Source organism: Antrostomus carolinensis, unplaced genomic scaffold (assembly GCF_000700745.2).
Source record: "Antrostomus carolinensis isolate BGI_N321 unplaced genomic scaffold, ASM70074v2 scaffold13660, whole genome shotgun sequence".
Taxonomy (NCBI): domain Eukaryota; kingdom Metazoa; phylum Chordata; class Aves; order Caprimulgiformes; family Caprimulgidae; genus Antrostomus; species Antrostomus carolinensis.
The window spans coordinates 27356-48930 of NW_010287800.1; the positions used below are offsets into that span (position 1 = coordinate 27356).

The following is a 21575-nucleotide window of genomic DNA, read 5'->3' on the forward strand; positions in this document are numbered from 1 at the left end:
CAGTGTTTCTCTTACCACATTACCTAGCTTGAAAAGCCTTTCCTAGTAACCCTTCGTTAAATTGCTGTGGACTTGTATTTAAATGCACAGTTTACTGGCTGCCCCTTGCATGGTATTATGCTACAAAAATTTAACATAGTTAGTATCTGGACACTTAGGCATTTAAAGGAGAGAAAATACACAAAAAAACAGCAAACATCCGGATGAGACAGTTCGCTGTCATCTTAGAAAGAGGCACAGTCAGACCTCATAGCTGCTCTAGTCAGGGGTGTTTTCTCAGTCTAGGATTATATCAGAGTTTTCTGTGTGACCCATTTGCAGGTAACAAACAGAAAGTTCCTTTTTTCCATGAATATCAAGATCTGACACCTACAACAAATCTCTGGCTGAGCCCTGTTGCCTTCGAAGTGGTAAATGTGTGGTAGGGGACTAAGTCTGTGCAGTCATCATCCTTGAGTTTCCTCTAGAATTTGCAAGTGAAAAGCCTTTGGTGTCATCTAGTTTGGGGTGGGGATGAGAGGACAAGAAGCCTGAAATGAAATGTGTCTAATCCCATGACTCTGTGAAAGAAAGCTCAAAAGGGATTTCTACTGAAAGATTTGGTGATAATTTGGGGTTGCTGACCTGTTAATGCTGCTTCCTGTTCCCCTCTAACAGACTCCAGTAACGTTCACCATGGGAATTTTCTACCTATAGATCTTAGATCCACAAACCTACTTCAGTACAAGGCCTGCTATCTGGCTTCTGGATTCATGGATCTTCCCTTAAATCCACCTCTGCCTTTGCTCAGCTTCCAAATGGAAAATTAACATTGGCAAGCTATGTGTTTCTAAAAGGAGGAATTGTACAGCCTTTGCTAGAATTTCCCAGGGCCTTGGCTTCCCCATAGCCTCTGTTTATCTGGGGAAAAAGCTATGCTGAAAGTCACCAGAGTCTGACCACAAGAGGTTTGGGGTTTTGTCAGGAAGAGCAAAACCATGTTTTTCAAATGTCTGATGCACAGTTTCCCATTTTCTCTCAAATAAATGTCAAATAACCCCACAGTTATGGTAGGGGACCACAACTTTCATGCTTACTTTGCTAGCCGTCATGAAGTTCATCAGCCGTGTTGTTGGGTGAATGAGAGATTCAGCATCCTTGCTGGATAGATCTTTAAGTGATTGTCTATTTTGTGTTAACAGTTCATCCCTCGGGCTCAGACAGCCATCCCTTAAAAAAGGAAAAAAAGGAACATGCTTGCATATCATTTTACAAAGAACAGTATGGCACTATTGTGCTATGTGTCTCAGTAACTGAGGAGTTGGCTGCAGTCCTCTCTTTGCTTCGAACAGAGCTGCCATGAGATGTCTTGATGTGATGCACCCCATACCCTGCTAGGATTTTTTTCCTGTTGCTGTTCTCTTCTGCTCAGTCCTGGTGACCAATGGCTGCCTTTCTACATGTAGCTTACACCCAGGCTAAGTTGATGGCATGGAATAGCCTAAGCCAGGCAAATATTCCTCCTCTCTCACTGTCTTGTATTTGCAAGTTGATCAGAGACTATACACTTTCAAGCCCTATCAAGAGGCTTGGCTTGCATTGCTTTCCAGTGGCCTTGCTAGGTTGGTGACATCTGACATTGCCCTTTAATAGGACAACTAGGAAAACAGCATTTAAAAACTTAATGTTATGACAATTTTTCATTCTTCCAGGTTTTATTTCTTAGTGTAATTGAGAAGCATTAGATTCCTTGAATGGTCACAGTTTTATTCTTCTAGACTCTGGACCTGTCTCTCCAACTGGAAGTGTTGTAAGAAATTATTCCCAAACATCACTGCCTTTCTCTGAAACTGAGCTTCAAGGCACAGCTTGCCTTGAAGAGAGCTGAAATCTATGAAAACCTCTCCCTAATGTGCTTGCCGCTTCACTTGTACTGTACCTGTTTGCTGCACCTCCAGCAGGCGCCTGGCTGCCTGTGAACCCTTTCCAGAGGGATACACAGTTTGGACTCCGGGAGAGCTTGATTCCTGAGCTGTTGTTCCCTGTGGTTGTACACAGCCTGCAGATGCAGCTGTCCTGATTCAGAAGATTAAAGGTTGCATGAAATAAAATGTACAAGGGATGTTAAAAATTACTTACAGTTATCTCAAACCTTTTTAAAAGACACAGAAAACTAACTTGTTCTTAGAACCAGATTACCTTCAAGTAGGACAGGAATAGGCCTTTAACACTGTGCAGTTGTCAAAGAATAATTGTATTACAAAGTCAGTGTTAAAAATAAGTTGTTTTCCATAGGACTTCAGTGGCTTCTGGTTACAAGAGAGAAGTATTAGAATGGAGTGCCTCTTTGCATAGTAGGGAAGAGAACAAATAATAGACTTTTCATAGTAACTGGATAAATTTTGCCTATGCTAACTATTATAAGAAAAGACAGGGAGGAAAATAAACATATGCCAGAAAAGGAAATATTCTGGAAAACAGAAGAGGTCTGAATGGAAAATTAGTGTATACAAAACACTAGAAGCTCCACCCCTGCTTCTGACTTGTTAAGTGGGGGCAGGGGAGCAGAGACAACTGAAAGAGTGGAAGATTCTTTGTCCACTCCAGATTGGTTGAGGTTGCTGCAATCTGAGTGTTGCATCTGGAGGACTAATTGTAAGCACATTTTTAACAGTTATGAATCATTAACATATGGCCATACAGAAAGAGAGTGTCTTAAGTCATATGAGTAAATAAAGCAAAGAATGGATTGACTAAGCACGTGAAGGACAACACATTTGTCTAGCAAATATACTCCTGCAGCACAAATGCGTGAACACTTAAAAATTCTAAAGAGACAAGGAAAGCTGGGAAAAGTTAGCACGCAATTTATTTTCCATTTGCTTAGTAAATGTCCTAATTCAAATGTTCACTTTTTCTGCTCCCAGCTGAACCCACCTCCTCTGCCCTCGCCAGCCTCTCCATACTCCATATAATGAAGAGGGCTCTCAGTGTATCCTGGATCCAGGCTTGTTCCCAAGAGATTTGTATGACTGAGGTATAGATTTCTGAAGAGGAGGCAAATTTCATATGTTAGGACAGGCCACAAAATATAGCAGTGGTCAACTGTGTCTGTATTGCTCCTGGGTCCCCTGATCAGAGGGGCAGGAATTATTTCCAGTAATCTGTAGTCTTCTGACAGCACAAGGAAAGCTGCGTGACCACCTTCTTCACCATCAGTAGGACTTCCCTTCTGCCCTAAGCAGGGTTCATTCAACCCTGAGGGTTAGAATCATTATGCCCTTCACCACAAATCTATAGGGATCACATCATACCCAACTTACAGCGAACACAAACTTCAAATTTACAGCAATGTCAGTAAGTTCATTATCTTCCAGGCTGACTGTTGATGCCTGGCTCCCATTCTGACACCTTCCAGAGTAAGTCTGAGGCTGTAACTGAATTAAGTATTTAACTTTGAGGCCAAGGCTCACTGCAGGCTGAATTCAGTAGGTAATGCATAAGAGCTATACTTGTATCAACTGGCTGGTTAACTCTGTGGGTTTGCTTGCATTCCAGATTGTCTGCCATTAATGAGGAACGTCTGAGTTTTACGAAGGCTCTTTTGTTCATGGAGAGTGCTTCTAGTGAGTAACAGGTAAGTGTGTAAGCATGAACTAAATTCTATTTTAAACCAGTTTGTTTTAAGTCTAGTTTGAGTTTTGGAGCTTCTATATTTACTTTTCACCCAAGGTAAATATCTTGGGAAATACATACTTGACATCAGGACTGCATACTACATTATGTTCTTTTTTATCTTATGGCAATACTTTGAAGTCTTCAGCTAGGTAAGAAAATAAAGATTAGAATTATGATGTCTTAAAATTTCAGATCTTGAGTAGCAAAAAATGTGAGCTACCTTTTATATTTATTTGCATTGGTGCTTTGTTTTAGGTATCTGTAATAAATTACAGGTCAGATTCTACATACAAGAAGCTCATAGGGTTTTCAATAGGGTAGTGTGCTTGTTCTAAAACATGAGAAATGTAAGACAGAAATTAAAGATATGAAATTATTCTGCTGGTTGGCTAAGTATTTTGGGACCTCAGCTGATCATGGGTTGGGGCTGTTGTGAAAGAATAATTGTATTATAGAGTCAGTGTTTAAAAAAATGTTATTTTCTTTTTTTTTCTCTAGTCAGAATTCAAGTTTGGACTTGCCAACTTCTCTTCATAGGAGTCCTTTCTCTTATGTACTGCTCCCTTGAAATATCTATATATCCTCTCACAAATACTGGTCAAACACACACGCAGAACTTTGCATAGGTGTTCTTCATGCTTTGTTTTGTTCTTGAGTTTAGCTTAATGATGGGCCTTTTCAGACTGTCCCCAACTCATCTCTCCTAAAAGCACAGTCATGTTTATAGCTTTCCTATAAATTGTTCTCAGTGTACAGCTGCTGCATTCATGGTGTTTATAAAAATCTTCATAATTAATCACCCAAAAGTCATTTGGCTCTCATCAGTTTCACAGGACATCAGAGTACAATGGGTTTTGTTCTGAGGTTTTTCATTGCAGCACCACGTAAGTCCTTTGGGGAAGACAATCTTGTACGATGGGACGCATGCCAGGCTGGAAATTTTGGGCTGTATTGGGACATACAAGTGAAATGACACCAAATAAAAACTGATACGAATACTCTTTCCAAGAGCAATAAGTCGTGTGCACTTAGTCAGAAGGAAAAAGTGGAGGCTAAATCCATTGTACACTGCACAAAAATCTTGGGAACAATTTTTGCTTAAATCTGTAGACATCTTACCAAGTTGGGCTACATTTCAAATAAGATCTGTGTGTCAATTAACTCTGCAATTCATTTATGTGAATTACTTTTTTTTTTTAAAAAAAAAAGGTTTTTTGGGCTGTAGGGACATGCGGCAAATACGTGTGTTTTTAGCATCTACACTTTTTGAGTCCTGGGTATAGATCACTATATTTGCATCCAAGTTCTTACAACATAACAGAAAATTAATAAAAGCTGTTCTTTAGAAAAATAAACATTGGACCAATTCATGTGCCAGCAGTCAATTTGCTTTGGGTTTTGTTCTTTATTATCTTTTATTTCCTGTCTCACTTATTATTTTATGTATAGAAATACTGCTGATGGTTCCAAGAGTAACGACAGTATTTGTTTTTTGTCTTCCTCCTTTTTAAAGTGTCCTGCTCATTTTGAAAGGTGATTTATAACTCTGAATGTAGTGAATGCTGAAAATTTTCTAAAATAAGGTTGGTAGGTTTGATGTGTGGACCAGTGGATTCTGGGTCAACCTTGCCTACTCATTATTAGAACATATGTTTAAAAACATATTTGCTGCCAGTGAATAAAATGACTGCTTATAAGGGGCTTTGCCACGAAGCACTTCAAGACTCTGTGGAAACTTGTATCTACATTATAATATCCGCCCATTGCATGAAAATGAAATGAAGAAAGTCTGTGGGACTACATTATAAGCAAAATTTGTCTTTAAACTGCATCTCCTTGACTGAAAGATAAAAATCAAAAGTGGAATTCAAGAGCCTTCTTGAATGCATTTTTGTCACAGGTGAGAGCAGATTAACTTTTCAAGCGTATAGTTCTGGAAAAGTAATTTGCACGTCCAGGCCATCTCTCTCCTCCTGCTCCCCTTTTTTGTCATGAAAAATGCAAAAGCTTCTGAGGATGTTTTTCTATCTGCCATTTAGAAGATTTCTTTTTCCTTCACACTCTTATTAGACATTTCTAGCCCAGAGTCCCATCTCAAAACATCTAATTCCAGATGTTCTTTAGAAATAAGCGTAACCATGGCATCTGTGAAAAACTGAAAAACTTTTTTTCACTCTCTAAGACACAGTAGTTAGATTGTCTGAAATGAAGTAAAGTGTTATACAAGGCTAGTTCAAGTAAGGTCTTTGACTCAGTTAACCAAGAGTATGACAATGAGTTGATTGACTGTTGTTTTGAAAAAAAAAAAAAAAAAAAAAAAATCTAACAGTACAATCACGAATTTAAATATTTAGCTTTTCTGGTTTCCTGACTGTGAAATGGCTGGGATTTCCAAGTGGATGATTAAGAGAATACAATCTTTGGGGATTTTCTTCAAGAAGTATTTTTTCTGCATCAGTTCTAACAAAAAAAAAAGGGACAGAGTGTCTCTGGCGTAAACTGACATGACTCCACCGATTCTGATGTACCCTAGCCAATGCCTTGGTCTTTTCAAAATATTTATAGTAGATGTAATTCATTTTCCTAACAGCATATTCCCTTTGCAATTAATAAAATGGCAGAAGCTAGAAAGCCTTTGGGTGATGCAAGAAGCAGGGCATGGGACTCAGGTTCTGCCCTAGATAGATGATTCAGCACATCAGATGTTACAGACAGACAGACCTTTCCACCCATCATCTGGCCTTTGCTATGTTTTTCTGGGAGCCTTTGCCCTGGCCCACATTTTGCAGTGTACAATGTCTTAATATAACAGCTCTTTCCCAACTTGCTCTGGGGATAACATGGCCTTAACATCACAAAGCAAGAAGTCTGGGAAGACAGAGACAAAAAGTAGGAAAAGGTGGGAGAACACATGAATGTCTAAATAAATGCATCTCTTCTGTTGTCTTTGTTTTTCTACCCTGCATATCAGCTCATGTTTGAGACATTACAGTCTGTTGACATAGCACTTGTCCTGGTACCAAATGCCTACTTAACTGGTGTTTGCTTAAAGCCAAGTTAATAAAAATGTATTCTGGTGTTGACCAAGGGAGAAAAATGGCCTTTTGCTTTTTTTCTCTTTCAAGCAGTGGGTCAGGGACCAAAGGAAACAAGGATAAAGCAGTTTCTAGAACTGAGTGGAGCCATGCAGATCAGTTTGGATCCAATGTTTGCATAAAGAGTCAGTCCTTCCCTGTTTTAGTTTATTCTAGATGCTATTTCAACCCTGCTGCCAACCCCTCTGGTTGGTAACTCTCGGTGCTTCCCAACGAGTTGGTGGTGCAGGGAAGAGGTAATGAAATGCTTCTTAAAGTAGCTCTCAAGCCCAGCAGAGACTGCTGTCCTCTGAAGAATAGGAGCTGATGTTACCTAGTCCTGTCCGTTCTTCCTACAAGGGACATAGTTTAAGACTTTGTAATGGCATGAGCAGGCAAGGCCATCTTCCACAGTGTTTGTTATGTCAGTGCACAAGGTATCAGACACTGCTTATAATTTTATGTTTTCTTTTCAGGCCATCTGAAAAGATTGTGATTTTGTGAGAAGAAAACTATAAAGGGGATCTGCTTGTTTACACACTGATAAGCTGGTTTTCCAGCTCTGTCCACACCAGACTAAACACACCTCATCTTGGAAACTAAGTGGTCCAGGAGTTGACTGAGTGAATATTGGAACACAGAAACCAAATGTATTAAAAGACTCTTCATCTGCTCTCATCACCTCATCACTGCTGACAGTATGTTAGAAAAGCAAAAAAAAAAATAATCTTTGCTATTTAGAATATATGATGAAAGGAGATACTTTGAAGAAGATGTAGAGATTAATGAATCAGAGTGAGACATCTTTCCCAGGTATTATCTCACAAAGCATTAAGTTGTTATGTGCTGTAAGATTTTGATACAGCTTTTCTTTGCTTGGGTGTGAGTGGTGATGTATTATTTGTTTTTGCCACTTTCCTGTACAATTAGCCAGGCAGAGAGAGAGAGATGGCTGGGAAGTTTATGAAGTGGTAGTCCTTAGTGGGCACATATCTACTTGCCTTTCTGCTGAGTAACATGTAGATGAATGAAGCTGCTGTTGCAATGCCCAAAACATGCTGAGGACACCAAAAAGAAAAGGAGGAAGAATGTGGTATTTAACAGGAAGTGGGGAGTAGTTAGGTGATGCACTTTGCTGCAGATATGATTCCTTCTTTGCTCCTGACTGTTGCTTTCTCCTCAGCTTACTTCACTTGCTTTAAAGTGTCCCATGCTTAACTGTTTCCTATTTTCCTTTCTTTGTAATTCCACACTCTCTCTTCTCTCTCCATTTCCCATTTCTCATATTGTCGCCTGTTTTCTTCCATTCTCTGTATGTCATGGCAGCAGCTATTCTGTGACAAAAAAATTACAGGAAATAGGACTCCAACAGGGAAGTGAGGTATCTGTGGTAGTAGGTTAGGCTGAGGTCAAAGAAGGACATAACCACTAAGGACTGTTGTACAGGGCCCTATGTGACATATAGTGGCTGTGTCTTGGCAGTATGTGAGTGACCACCTGGTCATCTAAATGTCTGAGATAACTGCATAGCTCACATGGACATAGTACTGACTGGGGTTTTTGCCCTGAATGTAATAAACTACTGAATAGTTGTTGATGGGCTGCTATTTAAATCTTGTCTCAACCTTATTTCCTTCCACCTGTTGTAACTTCTGTACAGATGAAAGGTCAGTCCCTGCAGATTTACATGTCGAGTGTGCCACCATGCCACATACTGCTGGAAAGAAGTTGCGCAGAAGATGCAGGTATGAACTGAAACCCCCATCATCTGGTACTGCCCATGTATCATCTTAGTAAAAGAGGTAGGCAGCATCACAGTTTAATAATGTCTGTCCTCTACCCTTTTCGTGTGCTAGTGGTGCAAATGCAGACTATGGATGCTTCAGTTAAAAATATCTGCACAGGTACAAGTTTGGGGTTTTAGGGTTGTTTTTTTTTTTTGCATCTGTGGGCCAGCCTTTGCAATAGTTTTCACAAGAGCCAAATTTATCCAAGATACAAGGTTGTGGTCCCTTCACACACACATGCTAGTACTGTGCTATAAGTTAGATGATAGAGAAGTAGTGACATCAATTTGCAGTCCTACCCCAATCAGTTTAGTATTATTGGCATCAAAACCTATGTGTATTTTGTTGAAAAGGATGAACAAAACCTAGTATCCTCAGAATTTCACCTTTCTGAAATTCCCTGATGTATAATAAGATCTAAGTTCCATCTCAAAGTCTTTTCTACAGGTGGTGCAATAAGAACAAAGTGTTTCTCTAGTTTCTGCAGTCTAATATAGATTGTGCTCATGCTGCAGTGCTTCCCTCAATGGCTACAGCAGCATTTTCTGTTGAAGACTGAAGCAAAAGGAATTGCTGTCATGACACATAGATGCCTTCTCTTCAAAAATCCTCCTCTTGCCTTTTATTTCTTTGTTGTAAGTAGCACCTAGTTTCTCATGCTTTTAGTAATGGGATGTAGGACTATTTAGGACACTAAAGATTTTGGAATGAGGAAAACATGCCTCTAATACATATGCAGAAGTCCTGAAACACTGTTTGATTTGCTCATGGTTGGTGCAATAGTGAATCCCATGCAATCGGCAGAGTATGGCTCAGAGAGATACTTAATTTTTTTTAAGAGAAGAGAGGAACTAGTATTTAGAATACTGTTCCAGGTTCCTCCTTAGCTCTGGAGAAGAAATACATAGGGAATATTAAATCATGCAGGACTTTTAAACATTCTTCTCCCCTTCCAATGTGACAGCAAAAATTAAGTTGTTCAGTTCTGTGGGAGTTATTAGCACCTACGGAGTCATGCTTAGGGCTGCAAGGGCTGGGAAGCAGATGAATAGTGGAATATCCTCAGCAACACCACAGAAAGAATGGAACCAATTTTCTTGAACAAAGACAAGGATCGTTCAGCTCTGAGTCACACATCATGAATTTTTGAAGTGTCACATGGAGATGGAGAGAGCGAGTGTTACACTAGGACTTGAAAAATGCTTGTTCACTCCTTTCTTAAAGAGAGAAGTTTTAAGCTTAAGCTAAGACACATGGTACAGGAAGATTGTCCTGAAAGGTTTGTGCCATATGGAAGATAGAGATCACTGCTTTCATAATATAGGCAAAGCCTCTGCAACAGTAGTACAGGATAAGGTCAATGTGGCTGTTACCAAAGTTCATCCTATTTAACATGCTGAGATAAGACTTTCTAGAATCACTCACTGATCCAAGACTCCAGAAGGTATGGAAGATAAGGTGAGCAAGTAGCATCTGAAGAGGTTTGTATTGCTATGAGAGCTCTGGAGAGGGAATTTAATGTACCCGTTGTCTACAATGGTACTAAGCAACACAAACGCTGCTGTAAGTGACTGGGTTGCTGACTAATTTATGCCACTATCCATCCAGGCTCCTGACCTATCCTGTTCAGTGACACTAACACTCTAGCCTAAGAGTGGATTCATAATCTTAGCAGTTTTATTTTATCTGTGCAATGGCAGTTGTGAGACTTACTGTGTTCCCCAAATCCCTATTTGAGCTGCTTGCCAGGTATAAAATCAAATGATCTAAACTGTCTGCAGTAAGATACTGAGTAGTTTCATATGGACATAGATCAGAACAGTTATTGGAGCCCTGCATATTTTGGAGGTATGCAAGCAAGCAGACTCTGGCAGCTGACACACCTAAGGAAGTGCTTCAGCTTTGCTAGAAGAAAATAGGAGGGAGTCCACAGAGGCTAACTCCTCCTTCACTCACAGAAGGAAATCAGCAGAGTGCACATGGACTGTTTCCAAAAGGGAGGAGGTGGTATGATTTTAAAGGTGACCAAGTGTATTTTGGGACTTGGGTTAGTATCACCTATTTGTTTTCTCTTGAAATGTAACAGAAAGCTGACTTCTTTTGGTCCTCATGCTGGGACTTTGCCAGGGGCTAAAACAACTCACATCCAGAGCTCTGTCCTGCTGCAACCTTTGCAATATTGGGCTCCATGCTGTGATCATTAGCAAGAAACTCAAGGAGTAAGGAGAGATTCTGATTTTCAATACCACTGTTTGTTTAGATGTAGAGGTCTAGTTTTAGCCAATTTCTATTGAAGGTATGTAAAATAAAACAGAATATATAAGAAATAAATATTTTAGCTGAAAGAACCAGTTCTTTCACATAAGCCACTATTTGCACAGGTAAATGGCATATAATAAGGGAGGTGCCAGGATGACACAAACTGTATTAGACATGACATATTTGCAGTGAAGTCCCTCTTACACATTACACCAATAAGCAGAAAGTGGAAAAATTAGGATATATCACTGAAAAGGAACTTTCTAAAGGTATCTAAAATATATTGCTCAGACTGAAAAAATGTTCAGATCATTAGGGTTTAACATAGTTACTTCTTGATTAAAGAATAATATTGTAATATGTGGCTGTTAAGAGTTTTACATCTCTCAGAAAAGGTAACATCTCCAGTGCTTTTAAAGCCATCACTACTTGTTTCCTGAATCAGAGTGAAAGAAAATCCACCTGATGAATCTCCTATGTCTTTCACAGCATTAATATAGTTCATACTTCCATAGCCTGTGAGATCTCATGGTAACACACTTTACAAATGTACTTTACTATAGTGACAGTTTTCTGTTTTGAGCTGAATACTATATCATGGGTAAGAAAGCACCAGCTATGTTGTCTGAATACACTGAGAGTGGCCTAGCAGTCATTAATTTCAGCAGAACATCAATGAGCAGAATGCAAAAGCACAGCAGGGAAGCTAAGGCATTTTCATGCTGTTTATACAGAACAGGAACACTGCAGGCTCATAGACTCTGAAAAAGCCAAGGAGAATCCTGTGTTCCTGAGAAATATGAATTAATCCATTTAGGAACTACTGTAATAGGAAACATTACAATATAGAACACTGAGTTGCCTACCTTGGTGAGTAACTTTCTTCTTATGTTGTTGCAGTTCTCATTTGCTGCAGCTTTGGACTGGACCAAGCTAGTGATCACACGTGGAGGATCAGGTGGGCTGTCTTCTGTCTCTGATGTGCCCGGCAGTTGTGTTCTAGGACACCAGTCAAAATCCTCTTGACGACAACTGGTAGAGACCTCAAAGGGATCAGGGCATTTCTCATCAGGACTTGACCCATCATCACTGTTTTTGGCATTGCAGAGTATGAGTGATCTTGAAATGGAGCGAAACTTTCTTGATTTCCTGTTCCCAGCGTTGCTCTTTCGATCCATCTTCAGAGAGCTGGTGGTGCTGCTCTTTTTCCTATCATTTTCCCATTTATGTGGCATGATACTTTCAATAAATTCCTCCACTTCTCTGGTACTAAATATCCTCCAGGAAAGGAAATATAAAAAGTAGGTTGTAATATACCCCACTTTCTCCCACTTTATAACCTACACTACTGAAAAGCCCTAATGAATACATCGAATCAACAGAGCCTTTCAGTCTGCTAACAGCCACGTGATATCTCATGACTTGCTAATTCTGTTTCTGTGCAGTGCTTTACTAAATTTTCCTTCACCTTTTCATTCTCTTCTCATGCTCCCCAAGCACAATGGAGTGCTTTTAATAAATGTTTTTGATGCTTCCATTGTGCTGCTTCCTTTGGACTTCTGCTGAATTTGCATGTTGAAATCCCAAATTGAAAAGGGAGATACTTTAAAAGCATTATTCTATCCTCCTCACATTTGGAAAGAGAGGAAGCTCCTTCTGAAGTTTGATTCATGAAACCACTATAATTCAAAGAAGCTTAATCGAATTGTCAAGGTTAAGTTCTCTGCCTGCCACATCTGATTTGTAAGTGGTTTAGCAAAAGTAGATCTTAGCTATGAGAGAGTAAGGAATGTCAGGCTGCTATAAAACTCCTACCTTTGCAGACCAGAACTCACTTAAGCCTGTGCATTTAACAGTAAGAGAGAGATCCAGTGAAGCACTTAAGATGTGAATATCTGATTAGGGATTGAACTCAATAAAGGAATACAGCTCCAATATATCAATCAAGAAGTGTCCCATTATGGAAATGGTTTGTTTCAGCATATGATTCAGCATAAAAAAATTAAGAGAAAATGCAAGAAATGCCATACAATCAAAATGTGGCAAAAGCTGGAGCTTTTGTAAAATGAGTCAAGTAATGAGCATGTTACAATAACAAAGGGGAGCTTTGTTAAACTGTTTCATTTTTCTCGCAAAAAAAAGTTGTCTAGAAATATTTTGACAGGTATGTGTCAGTGCTGAAAATTCAACAAGAGCGAGTCTTAATTACTTTGACTTTCTAACTTAATTTTTATTATCATATTTATTATCCAAACTTTTCTATTCTCTTCACAGTACCTAATTGATGCTATATGCTGCCATTCTAGAGAAAACACCTATGTGCATAAATCAAAGATGCTGTAAGTGTTATACACAAAACTGAAAACCAATCTGAAAGGCATTTCTTCAGTATACTGTTAAGAGAAATTTTGTACATTGTGCTTTAAACTGGGTTGTTCTGTTTCACTTGTTAGGGTTTTTTTCCTGCTTCTGTGCAGAATTAGGTAGGTATGCATGAGCTTTGTACCTGAAATGCCACTGGTAGCATAGAAATAGAAGACAGCAGGTTTTCTAAAGGCTCCTTACAGTCACAACAACAAACACAGACTAGCAAGTTCTGACCAAGCCAGATTCATCTACTAAATCCAAGCCAGCCTTTTAAATCTGTGGGATTATTTAACTTTTTTTTTTTTCTCTCATATAAATAACCAGGAAAAACAAAACCAGATGATAAACACTATGCCATTGAGTATCTGGCTAAAGGAGCTACATGCTATTGCTGGAGCAATACACAATTCGGCCTGAATCTGTTTGGATTTGTAAAAGAAAAAAAAAATTGAACATAGATTTTTCAGGAGCAGCAAAGAGATCCCTTTATCTCCCAGTGCAAAGGATGTTTATTTGTGCAGTTCTTCTGGCATTTTTGATATGTAATGGTCCTACAGTCTTCCATCATACCAGTCCCAATATTGCTCTGCTCCCTGATGTCTCTTTTCCAAAACAAAATCCCTAACACTTCAGAAACTCATGCCCTGAGTATTGGAATCCTTGTCGGATTTCCTAGCAGGACACTATTCCAGGGCAAAGTTTAAGTTTGAAAGTATCCAGAAAACATATCAAGTTACACAACACTGGTGTGTTTTCTGTCCCTCTCCTGTGTCTTTGGGGTCCGCTCTGCTCCTGTGGGAGAGTCTCACCACACTGGATAGGAACATTGGAACTGAAATTACTGGGCTCCCAGCCTCCCTCACACTGGCATGAGGGAAGCTTTCAGAGTCAAACTGAACTAGCATATTCTCCATTCCCTCCAGTACACAGAATGATCTACTTTTTGTTTTTTTCAGAGTAGTCTCCCTTCTTCTGAATAACAAGATTTGCAACCATGGCTGAATGCAGTGATGGTGTGGATGGAGGACTGCCCAACACCACAGCCACGCTCCCTTCCTGTGTCACAGAGCACATGCTGAATAAAAGGACATCTAAGCCTATGTGTAAGGACACAGAGGCCAGAGGGGATGGGGAAAGGTATGACATGGATGGAGCTTTAACACGTAGACTTTGTGGTCGACACGGGGTCTTATTTCCCTAGGCTTTATCTCCCTTCCTGCACTATTGCCAGAAGCTACTTTTCAGAACCTCTATGTGGTAATTTATTTTGAAGTACAGACTTGAAAAGTGCTATGAATTATATTAGAACAATAATTTTGAGAACTAAAATAAGTAGTTGTTGGTGGTGTAATTCAGGTGGTGTAATTACAAGTTTGCAAATTTTTGTATGCTTTTTTTTCTTTATTTTATTAGTTAAAAGCTGATTGACACTTATCCTTACTACTATGTAAAGTAGTATTTTCAAGGTTTGGAGATTTTAGGTTTTTTGTTTTAAAAGCAACACTTTTTAGTGTTTTGGTAAGCTTTAGTCTACCATGGTGTGTATGTGCCTAACTGCAACTTTTGAGATGGGAACTCCCTGTTGGCATTCCCACTGTATTAGGAACTTAATCTTGTAAAGTGTGATGCTTTTTCTGTACGTCTGAAGGTAGGTAAAAATGCAGCCTGGCCCATTAGACCAGAATGTGGGGTAAAAAAGCAATGGGATGGCTAAGATGAGGGTACCTCCTCTCAGCACCTGGGTAAGCAGCAACAGAGCTAACTTGCTGAAGGCGTGTGGACTGCACATCGATTGAAAGTCTGCAACAGGGATTGTTGCTCCTTCTGTGATTCTGGCAATTGCTATTAGACACTGGCAATAAAAATGTCAGAAATGAGCCCAAGTCGCACATTCAGACCTAAACAATCTTGCCTATGGGGGAAAATTAGAAGAAATAGCACTTTTCATTCAAGGATTTCAATGTTGTACAAATATTAACTGCACTCTTACTTCCCCAAAGAGAAAGAATTTTTAAAAGAGCTATTAAGCACATGGGTAAGCAGAGGGCTTGATAGCTTAATGGTCAAAATACAGCTCTCTGGAGACTAGCATGCTAGAATGAAGGATGGAGAGATACAGGAGCCTTTCTCACCCTGCCTGAAGATGGTGAGCTTACGAGGGAGCACTGCCATCAGTACTAAATGCTCCATGAGGTGCCCCTCTGACTATCCTAAGCATCTGGGATGCCGGGAACACACAGAAGCACCTGTTGAAGCAGTGAAGGAAACACTGTTTTTGGTGCTTTCTGCCATCCCACCCTGCTACAATCCTCCTGAGGAATTTTACCTTATGCAGAGAGAATAACTCTCTTGACCTGCTGCATCAGCTATTTCCTCCTCCCCCACCCCACCAGAGCTCCATCGGCTCAAAGACCAAGTTTAACCCTGAATGACTTACCTAGTCTCTCAAAGCAAGCCAGTGGCTGAGGAGAAAATAAACCCAGTAGAACTGAAGACTTCCAGTTAAATACTTTTTCTTGCTCTAAGTATTAGATCACAGCCCAAGTCTTAACTAACGCAATATCCTTTACAGAGCTGCTGATTCAGGGTTGCATAAGTGACAGAAATATAGGACGTACCAAAAGCATAGTCGATAAGTTTTCCAATAAAAATATCCAGAAATGTTATTTTACACAGAAAAAAATATCACAGATGCCAGAGAAGCTTTATGATTCATTGTCATCTTCCACCAAATTTAATTCAAGGTATTGGTGGCATGGACAATTACTTCAAAGTCAATTCTCCAAACCATTCATCTTTTCTTCCAGTGCACTCACTGCTTGTCATTTTCTCTTGCCATTCTTATACCTCCTGCATGCCTGATGGAAGTTGTCTGTGGTTTGTAATGCAAACCAAATGTTCCTTCTCTGTTTCTTTTTTTTTTTTTTTTTTTTTTTTTTTCCCCAAGCTTTATTTTTCCAGCTTTAAGTCTAAAAAGCCCTAACTCAGTCTGTCCTCTGCAAATAAAATACATTATTTGAGCTGTGCCCATTTGGTTCAAATTTATGCTTGGATATTAAACTGAGCATTTACAAGAGGCAAATAATTTGGTGTAGCTCCCAGATTGAATGAGAATGCTCTGCTGTTAACCAGACAGTAGGAAAGATAGTAGTTTTCTTTACTAGCAAGAACAAGATGAGTTTACATTAATAAGTGCTAACAGCATGATATCTTGTATCCCATTTTAATCTAGATCTTGTAATCGTTGTCAGATTCATTACTGAGCAGTAATATTAGCATTGAACTATTGCAGATGTCTAGGATCTCCAGGCAGTAGAAAGAGCTAGAGATCTGGAAGCTTTCTAACAGAGAGTAAGAAACTCTTGGAAAGTTGGTTTTACTGTTAAAAAAAAAAATAAAAAAAACCCCAACCTAATTGTAAAATAAAAATTCAAAAGGAGGAACTTACAACAGCGAGGCAGACAAACCTGACTCCTGCAGAAGGCTGTTCCTCTTCATAGGCCTGGCAAAAAAAGACAGAGTGAATAATTGAAAACACACTCTTGGGGTGTCACGTGACTCAGTTTCAGTAATTCTGCTCAGTACATTGGAACGGAGCTATTGTTTCCTAATTGAAGAAAATGTCAGCAAGGATAGATAAACAAAAGCAATGGGATGCAGTATTGGGGAAACTGTTTCCAGCAGGCTCCCAGCTACCCAGAGAAGGCAACACCATTTAAGGAGTTTGTGTCATTTGTTTTTACCCATCACTCTCTGGTCCTGGGATTTATGGGGTTCAGGCATGCTAAACCTACTTCAAGGGGAGGTGAGGAGGGCCAGCCAGAACCCGTGCTAATCAAGTGCAGGATTTCCTACTGGAGGCTGAGATGGCAAGCATGTTTCTCATAATTTTTAGCAGATATTTTAAACATTAAGTTAGTAAAAATTTCATAGGCCACTTCTGCTCCAGTCCAGGAGCAAAAGATAATAGGAGCCGCTTTTGAATGCCAAACCCTTGTACTGTGCACCATGAAGTGACATGGTCCCTTTAACCTACCAGTTCTTAAATACTCCCCTTTACGGGACAGACTGCAACTTTGTGATCCAACGTGATAAAGGAATTGGAAAATTGCTACTTTTTCTCTAGAGCATCCAGGAAATGAGAACTATACCATGGTTTACAAATTGCCTCAATTACACCCTTCATTTGCTGCAAAATAGATGCTTCGCAGTCCATTCTACTATTGTGGCAACTCCCTCCACCAAAAACTGCTTGAGTTTCATCTACTGTCAGTTGTGGGAGCAGGCAGCCACCTTTCTGCCACATCCCTAGGCATGCTTAGCTGGTTTTCATCAGTCATGCAGATCAGTGTGTCAATTCCCATCTGTCAGTCCTCAGTTCTGCTCACACTGACAGATAACAATGTTGCTGCAGAAACCTATTTTCTCTCAATAAATTTGTGTGATAAGATACATAGGGAGTTTGTGAGTTATAAAAATTGTGTAACTGAAAGAGTTGTCTCTCTGAAACAGTTAATGTTAGTTTATTGAAATAGTGAGGCCTCTTTGGAATGTTCTCACAAACTATAAATCCTACACTTTTCAGGTAACTATAAACAGGAACCTGAGTTTTACACCTGGCCCTGTCTGGTCATGGAAATGGTCAACAAGAGAGTGCTTAAACACCTGCTGCCCTCTGTGTTCTGTAGGCTTTATTGGTGTGTCACTAAACCTACAAAAGAGAGAGAAATTATAAAATAGGTTTAAAATATTGCACTGATATGGTGTCATGTTTAGTGGTCCTGTGGCTTCTAGATAAAACATGGACTGTGAAGACGAGCATCTGCCCTGTGAGAATGATGTATGTACTAGGAGAGAAAGTGAAGATGACGTCTCTGCCCTGTACAGTGTCTACAGTAGCCCCAAAATACTCTGTCTCAGATAACACAAATGTGGCTAATTTGTGTTTGAAGTGTTTACAAAAAGAAAAGAATTTGATGTTCTTTTCCCAACAAGTTTTCAGGGTTTTAGTTCCCTGAAGGAAATCTGTTGTAAAGGAAATAGTTGTAACCTGGATCACTGGATAACAATAAACATGGAACGTTACACAACTCTCTTAAATTCTAATCTTGTAGAAGAACCATGATTTGACACTGAGTAGTGAACAGCAGTTATCAAGTAGCTTTCCAGAAAAGGAGGAGAAACAGGGAGCTGATTTTATGTTTGGGAAATGTTTCCTCACTGTGTTTGAAAAGAGCAGACAGTGGCCTTGTACAGAAAATGGGGTTTCATAGTGCTAGTACTGTGAAAATGAAATATCAGTGAGGAATCAAAGCCACATACTGTTTACCACTTAACTGTCTTACACTGTAACACACACACATGTTTTTGTTTAGCAATAGAGAACTCATTCACACAAAATCTCAACAGCCTCCGAGTTTTGATCCAAACTGATTGAGCTGGAAGCTCTAAAGCATTGGAAAGCTTTTTTTATTTCTTCCCATTGTCACATGCTATTGCATTTCCTGACTATGGGCTGAATACTGTAGTCCCTAAGCCACTGGGAGTTTTGTTCATTCAGAATCTGGACTTCTGCCAGGGCCAGCAGCAGAAACATAAATATCACAAGGAGGGGCTGTTTTTTCATGTTGTTTCACTCTAACCTTTTGCAGTTTTTTCCATCTACTCTGTACAGTAATTGTTCAGTGCCCAGTAGTGTACAGAAAAGCACATTTTTTTAGAAGACATAAAGAAAAAGAGAGAATCTCTGTGCCTGCCATGGTGCACTAATGGTATGCTTTGATATTAGATACTGTGGTCAATCTTCATTACTTAACTCAAAGGTATTGTACCAGGAAAAGAGCAATGAACACTGATCAGAGGCTGGAATTTTGTATTAAAAGACTGGAATTATGTGGACTCTCCTTTGCACAAAGGAGCTGCATTGATAAAGGTTTACGAGATAATAAGTACTATAAGGAAAATCAGCTGGGTTTCTTCACTGCCTTCTCATGTGAGAGAACAGGAGAAGAAGAATGCAGTAAAATGAAGAGAGTTCAAACAAATAAAAGGAAATACTTGAAATATAAAGCATAATTAATGTGTGGAGCAAGAAGACAAAAGAAATCATGAGCACTTTGAAGTTAGCTGGCTTGCCTTTCATTTCAGTGGGACAGATATTTCACCCCAAAAGATGAATCAATTAAAATAATATTTGCAGCTAAAGGGAATGGCATGCAGAAGGGGCAGCAACTCTTCAGAACAAAAGTCAAACAGTACCATTCACAGGTTGAGTGATACTCCTGTCCTGGAATAGGGTCCTAGTTACCATAAAATGGAGGAACTTTTCTGACACATGGAGTTAGTGTCTATTGGAGGTGGAAAAGGGAAATAGAGGAGACGTCTAAATGATTTTTTATGACAGTTCTTCTCTTTTGCCTGGATAAAATCAAGATGTGTCTGGAACCATAGCAGATACAGGAGCTGATCCCTCTTTCCCCCAAATTATTTTCCATATCCAAAGGTTTTGATTCTAGAGGACAAATATGCAGACTGTTCAGTACTAAATATTTTGCCTGTTGCTATTGGTGATAACCTTTTCCAAAAAGGAGCACATAAATTTAAACAGAACACTAGTACTGGGCAAAGCAAATCTAAGTAATGATGGAACTTAGCCTCAATCCTGATCTCCACCCAACTCTAAATACTCCTTGTTAATAGGAAAGAAAGCCAATAGTTTTGAGTGTTCTAGTTTTTGTCCTGTCCTTACATTGCTCAGAAAACTGATTAACTACTTTTGCCTTAAACACAGTCACAATTTTCATATTTTTGCCATATTCCAGACAACAGTTATGTTGCACAGGACAATCCATCCCCTTTTTGATGTTAAACCAGGACTGGATTAGTCATCTCTGTCTTGGCTTTCGCAAATTTCACTCTGCCCTTCTATCCATCAAAACATAGCAACATGGCATGTTGAGTCACCTTATAAGCACAGTTAATCCAGTATCCCTCTCCAGCAACAGCTAATAGCAATTGCTTCAAAGTGATTACCTTATTAAAAAAAAAAAGACAAAAGGAAAAAAAAAAAAGAGAGTGAGCTTGCTTTCAGGAAGCGTTTCTTCTGAGTATCTTATTGGTAAGAGTAGACTGGCACTCTGAGGTTTTGTATGTATTCCAAAATGGTTGAAACTTTTTACATTATGATTGGATAGTCTTGTTTTAGCAGAAGCTACAGCTGCCTCATAATCGATCAGTATTACATTATGTCAGATAAGGTAAATCTCTTTCTAATTCCTTTTGTCACTACCTAATATTTGCCAGGAAGAGCAAATATTTATTTTTTTTTTTTATCCTACAGATGAAATTAATCCTATGTAATATAACTGTAAATTATAAATTTCTGGCTCCTATTAAGGCTTTCATTTCAAGAGTATCCAGAGGCAATGAGTTTCATGTGTTACATAAAAATGTGCTTCCTTGTAACTGTCTTAAATTCACTGCTCTAAGATTTGTTCAGATCTTGTACTAGGAAAAATATCCTGGTCTTCAAGTCTCCATAGAATCCTTTTCCCATTGATCTCTGTACTGTGATGTCACCCTCTATCTTCTACGTATTTTTATTTTTCCTTCTTCTGTCGCTCCTTTCTCACAGCTTCATGGTGCTTTCATATGTTTGGATCTCCTTTTTCTTCAGATCTTTTTTATTAAAAAAAAAAAAAAAAAAATCCACTTCCTTTTGTGAACTTTATTACCTGACTTTTTCATAACGGTGTCCAGCTCTGCAGCCTTCTAGACTGTTTTCCAGTGAATTGCCTTCCTGTGAGTTAATAAAAGTTCATAGACCTTGTCTTCCCAAATATGTTTGCATGATATTCACTCACACTCCGCATGATTACTAACCTTATGCTGGTGCTCTTACTTATTGCAGTGCCTTAGAGATAAGCTGCAAAATATTGCTTATATAGTTCCATGGAAGAGGGTCTAATACTAAATGTGCACCCATCTGCCACGGGCTTTCAGGCGAGCGAGAAATGAACACGGACACATCTATGAGATGTAAGTTCAAATCCAACTTTATTACACTAAGGCTGCGTCTTATATACTGTCTTGAGACAAAGGCTATAATTCAATTGGTAAATTACTGCTGTACACACGCATAGAGCAACTATATAATTGGTTAAGCTTGTACATCGTGCAATTATATGATAGGTTAAGCCTTAAGTCATATTTACACATCGCTCTTCTTGTTATTCTACTTACTATCTCTTGCTTTCTGCTTGCTTTTGTTATTCTACTTGCTATTTCTTGCTTTCTGCTTGCTTCTGTTATTCTACTTGCTATCTCTAGCTTTCCGCTTGTTTCTGTTATGCTAAGGCTCGAGCTCTCTCAGAATAACTAAGGCCCCAACACCCATCAAAAAGTGCTTTTACTTTATCCTGAGAACATATCC

The 21575-nt window shown here is 39.2% G+C and overlaps 1 protein-coding gene across 1 annotated transcript in view; it reads right to left on the minus strand.

The window, feature by feature from the left end:
* The window catches only part of IL16 (interleukin 16), a 36782-nt gene extending 20140 nt beyond the window's left edge, over positions 1-16642 (minus strand). The window contains exons 1-4 of the mRNA XM_010164219.1: positions 16593-16642; positions 11644-12055; positions 1919-2055; positions 1077-1209 (exon numbers count right to left, since the gene is read on the minus strand). Of these exons, the coding sequence (XP_010162521.1) occupies positions 1077-1209; positions 1919-2055; positions 11644-12055; positions 16593-16642 (732 nt within the window). The remainder of the gene's footprint in view (positions 1-1076; positions 1210-1918; positions 2056-11643; positions 12056-16592) is intronic.
* Positions 16643-21575: the final 4933 nt, after the last annotated feature.